The sequence below is a fragment of the Scylla paramamosain genome, chromosome 13, assembly GCF_035594125.1.
Source record: "Scylla paramamosain isolate STU-SP2022 chromosome 13, ASM3559412v1, whole genome shotgun sequence".
NCBI lineage: Eukaryota > Metazoa > Arthropoda > Malacostraca > Decapoda > Portunidae > Scylla > Scylla paramamosain.
In genome coordinates this window covers 18,220,670-18,222,839 of record NC_087163.1, presented here as the reverse complement: position 1 = coordinate 18,222,839, position 2,170 = coordinate 18,220,670, and the positions used below count along the sequence as shown (strand labels likewise).

Sequence of the window (2,170 nt, the reverse complement as noted above, 5' to 3'; positions counted from 1 at the left end):
GCATCTCTTAATAGGAAGCGTGCAGTGGCTGCGCAGTCTTCCAGGTAATGGATGAGTGGTGTGTGTGTGGGTGTGTTGCAATGTGTACGTGTGATGGGCAGTGTGTCGTTTAGCTCCGCCAGGCAGTGATATCCTAGCCGGAGCCTAGGTAGTCGTGTCATGACTAATCTTGGGGTGGTCATGAGCGTGTCCTTGGCATCGTTGATGGCGGCACAATACCAGTTGGCACTTGGGGAGCCCTCAGCCGCGAGGCGTCGGACCTCCTTTTGGCAGGTTAGCTGTGATGCTTTTTTTAACCACACTGGTGAACTGAGCTCTGAATGGGGCTACATGCACAGTTACTGTTGGGAGGTGTAAAGCATTCCGTGCAATTTGGTCTTCCTGGTCATTTCCTGCTATGTCGGTGTGGCTGGGGATCCAGTTGAGGTTGATTCTTCTGCCTTGATTCTGTATATCTTGGGCATGAATGGAGGTGATTAGGCTTTTATTGTCTGTTATGTTATCTTGTTGCAGGCATTGGATGGCACCCAGGGAGTCTGTGTGTATGATGACATGTTTCTGTCGTGTTTTGGCCTGTTCCAGTGTAGAGGAGTGATCAGGGAGACGGTAGTGTCCTATCTCCTCCTCATGCACGAACGCTGCCGCTGTCCTCTTTGTCTTCTGGTCTACTGATCCATCCATAAAGTATACGTCAGCTCCATCTGTGTTACCAGCAGCAAGTGCCCTTTGAGCTTGACGGGCGAGATCTGTGGTGGTGAGGTTTTCTTTCTTGTCAGTCAGGGGCGTGATGAAAAAGTGGAGGCTGGACTCGGCCCATGGAGGTGCATGTGTGTAGGTGGGATGTGGGACATCTGGGGTTCTAGATAGAAAGGAACCCTTGGCCTGGATGGATTTGATGCCCTGAGCTGTTTTGCTGGCCCACGTCTTTTTCCTAAAAAGCTCCTCGTTGTGGGCAAGGCTCTGGTGGACGTTCCGGATAATACTGGAGTACCGTTGGTGTGCAGCTTTTTTCCCAAGAAGGCATGTGTTCATGACGTGGATTTGGTATTTTGCTTGTGGGATCTTGGCCTCTGCTCTTATGTTACACACCTTTGTCCAACGTGGCGCTCCCAACATTATCTGCAGCGCTTCGTTTTGTAGTTTTTCAAGGTGCTCAATCTGAGTGGGGTGGATGGTTGCAAGTACGGGGACTGTGTAGTCCTTATTGCCTGGAGGTAGAAGGTCTTCAGGACTCTGAGATCTGATGGACCTCATGATCCTTAGCCTAGCGTGGATTTTGTTTCTGGTTTCGGAGACATGTTGGTGAAGGCGCAGTTTCCCATCCATCCAAAAGCCGAGGTATTGGTGGCATGGAGACCATTCAATGTTGGTTTGATGTGCCCTGAGTAGTAGCTGTGGTCTGTTACCTTTGAAGTAGACTACCTTCGTTTTTGCGAAGTTTATTTTTAAACCTAGTGATTGACATCTAGATGTGACTGCTGTTATGGCTTCTTGGGCCCTCTTGAGGTAGTGTGGGCCGGTTGAGACAATAGCTATGTCGTCAGCATAGTAGAGAACTTTGGTGTTTCCTGCCAGTGGTAGAGAAGCCAATTCTTCCATGAGTATGTTAAAAAGATATTGGCTTAAGATGCTTCCTTGCGGCGTGCCGTTCTCGAAGGTTATGTATTCCGATAGATGGCCCTGGAAGCGTACCCTCGCCCTTCTTCCAGTGAGGAAGTCCTGTGTCCACTTTAGCAATTTGCCTCCAACTCCCTTGTGTACCAGCGCTGTGAGGATGGCCCCTCGGTTTGTCAGCTCAAAAGCCTTCTCCATGTCCAGGAAGATGACTACCGCTCTCTTTCCGGTTATGGTAGTGAGCATGTCAAGTAGGCAGTCCCTTGTGCCAAGGCCTCGTGTGTAGGCATAGATGTTATCATGCAGTGGGCCGGTAAACCACTGCAGCCTGTTCAGGACCATCCTTTCGGCCGTTTTCCCGAGACAGCCGAGATGAGAAATCAGCCTTGTCTTGCCCGGTTCTTTCGGCTTTGGGGATGGACTGGATCGTAGCCTCTTTCCATGCCAGTGGGAGTCGCCCTGCAGTATAGGAGTCGTTTATGACTCGCAGAATCTCCTCGTGTGCGGCAGGTCCAGCTTGTCGTATCATGGAGTAGGAGATTCTATCAACTCCGGC

The 2,170-nt window shown here is 50.5% G+C and overlaps 1 protein-coding gene across 1 annotated transcript; it reads right to left on the bottom strand.

The window, feature by feature from the left end:
• Positions 1-240: 240 nt before the first annotated feature.
• Positions 241-1,860, bottom strand: LOC135106213 (uncharacterized). The gene has a single exon (XM_064014985.1). The coding sequence runs from the start codon at positions 1,858-1,860 to the stop codon at positions 241-243; it is 1,620 nt and encodes a 539-aa protein (XP_063871055.1).
• Between the last annotated feature and the right edge of the window lie 310 nt (positions 1,861-2,170).

Coding starts and splice junctions, on each gene's coding strand:
- LOC135106213 (XM_064014985.1), bottom strand. CDS start 1,860: ATGCTCACTACCATAACCGGAAAGAGAGCGGTAGTCATCTTCCTGGAC.